A 2,424-nucleotide genomic window follows, 5' to 3' on the forward strand; every position below is an offset into this window, starting at 1 on the left:
GCATGGGACAGGCCACTCACTCCACATCGATCGGTAGCTCTCATCAGTAACGACAAGCAAGGGACCGCTCGTTGTCGATTGGGATATCATATCATGCATGCATCTACCATGCTACTCCAGTCCAGCTAACTAACGGACAGACATCAGTACGCCCATCTGGCGATTCGCACATGTCACTCTTCACTTCACTGTGCGAAAGCTCACATAAAAAAATTTCTTCTAGTAGGGAGAAAAACAGACACATTAAAGTTGCACACAGTGAGTGCAGCAGATTATTGGCAATCACAGACCAATTGGCTAGCAATCGCGGTGGTCACACACAGCCACGGTGAAGGTGAAGTGAACAACGGCCATTTTTCACCTCAGTGACTCGTGGCTTTCCCCATGGGGTTGCCCTCGAACCGTCCGATCAGGTAGTGCTCGAGCTCCAAGCCGGCCTCCGCCGCCGTCCCCGACTCGCCGTCCAACGCCAGCTCGGCGAGGATCTTCCCGACGGCCGGGCCCATCTTGAACCCGTGGCCGGAGAACCCGGCGCCGACCACCACGTCCTTCCCGAACTCCTCCCCGCCCAGGAAGTCGATCACGAAGTCCTCGTCGGGCGTCATGCAGCACATGCACGGCTGCCGGAGCACCGGCCCGCCGGTGGTGTCCACGACGCCCGGCATAAATTCGTCGATCCACCGCGCCACGATCTCCGCGATCCCGCCCGCGCCGGTGCCGGTGGCCCAGTCCCTGCCGTCCGGGTCGCACGGCGGCCCGCCGTTCCTGCAGACCTTGATCAGGCCCGGGTACTCCATCGACGGCGTGCCGTAGAAGCCGGGCTCGCCGTAGGTCGCGAACGTCGGGAAGCCGGCCTCCGTCGTCAGCTCCTCCTCGTGCCCCGGCTTGACCCTCCAGTAGCAGACCAGGGTGTGCACCGGCTGCACGGGCAGGTCGGCGCCGGTGATGGACTTCACCAGCTTGCTCGCCCACGCGCCCACCGTGATGATGCACTTGCCGCCGTGGAACTCCTCGCCGGTGGATGTCTTCACCACGATCGTATTTCCTTCTCCTGACCAAAAGATTCTTTAGAGAAACCGATTGCAATAATTGAGAGCTACTCCGTTGGCTTGTTGCCTGCTTCCATCATGTAGGGCAAGCAAAATAATGAAGTACGGAGTACACTACACTGCAGCTACATGTGACTATGCAACAGTTCATATCCACGGGTAAAAAAAATATCCATGGAATGTAAAATAACCACAAATTGCTCTCTAAAAGTAACAAGATCAGGACATAATTAACGTCAGACCAGAATGTTTTTGCACCATACCTAGCTACGAATGGTGCATGAAAAAGTTGAAGTTGATGCAGCCGCTCGGAATGCTGCGTCTGTCACTCACCTTGCCTGGCGACGTCGACCACCTCGGTTCTGTCCCTCACGACGGCGCCCATCTTGGCGGCGAGCGTTTGGAACATGGCCATGGCCTTGGTCGCCTTTATCACACCGGCCGGCCCGCTGGTCGCCGCGGCCCACCCCTCGGGCACCCTGAACGCCTCCGCCCACGCCGGCCGCGAAGCGTCCCCCGCCGGGGCGAGCTCGGTGGCGCCGCCGTTGGCCATGGCGGCGACGAAGGCCGGCGCGTCCCGGGGCCCCAGGTCGAGGTGCGGGGTGGGCGTGAGCACGGTGTACCCGGCGTCGCGCTCGGCTTCGTGCCAGAGGCGGTGCGCGAGCCGGACCATGGGAGGGTACTGCGGCCGCGTGTAGGTGGGGCGGGTGGTGCGGGACTCGCCGTGCGACGAGCCGCGCTGGTGCAGCAGGTCGAAGCGCTCGAGCAGGAGCACGCTCGCGCCCCGGGACGCCACCGCGTGCGCCGCACAGCTGCCAATGATGCCCGCGCCCACCACGATGACGTCGAACGAGCGCTCGGCCGGCGGCGCAGCCATGGTTGACGTTCCTGTGTCTGCACCGGCGTGCGTGCTCTGCGCGAGCTCGCTCTGGAGATTGGAGAGTGAGGCAGAGGGGGATAGGAACCAGGCGATAGAGAGCGAACTTGTGTAGGACGGGCTACTAGTAGGCCGTTATTTCAAAAGATTTTTTTCTTTGCGAGGGATTATTTCAAAAAATTGACAATGATATTTGCAAGTTAAATAATAATAATAATTCTGTGAAAACTTATACTGGGTGGCGGATCTGTAATTTTTTTCTTGAAAAATATTATGATTTGCAAGTCAAAATCCTGGCCCATCAAAAATAATGTTGGCACATTTTCATGTGCGTATTTTTCCTTTTTGTATAAGCTACACATCAAAGTATATTGTACTAATGAAAATTTTCTCGAATGTCTTATATATGTATTTCTGTATTTACATTTTTAATTTCTTTTGCACTGTAAATAATGATATTTTTAAAAGGGCTAATGTAGCCCGTACTACATTGGCAAA

At 56.5% G+C, this 2,424-nt stretch overlaps 1 protein-coding gene across 2 annotated transcripts; it reads right to left on the bottom strand.

The window, feature by feature from the left end:
* Positions 1 to 205: 205 nt before the first annotated feature.
* Positions 206 to 2,037, bottom strand: LOC123122008 (probable sarcosine oxidase). Of its 2 annotated transcripts, none has more exons than XM_044542123.1 (2): positions 1,383 to 2,037; positions 206 to 1,045 (listed from the first exon to the last, which is right to left on the bottom strand). In XM_044542123.1, exons 1-2 carry the CDS (start codon positions 1,924 to 1,926, stop codon positions 363 to 365), a joined length of 1,227 nt encoding a protein of 408 aa, XP_044398058.1. In that variant the 5' UTR covers positions 1,927 to 2,037; the 3' UTR covers positions 206 to 362. The 2 variants fall into 2 exon arrangements, with proteins under 2 accessions (XP_044398058.1, XP_044398057.1); XM_044542122.1 differs by having other exon boundaries at positions 206 to 1,051; positions 1,383 to 2,035.
* Between the last annotated feature and the right edge of the window lie 387 nt (positions 2,038 to 2,424).

This window comes from Triticum aestivum, chromosome 5D (assembly GCF_018294505.1).
Source record: "Triticum aestivum cultivar Chinese Spring chromosome 5D, IWGSC CS RefSeq v2.1, whole genome shotgun sequence".
In the NCBI taxonomy this organism is placed as follows: Eukaryota; Viridiplantae; Streptophyta; class Magnoliopsida; order Poales; family Poaceae; genus Triticum; species Triticum aestivum.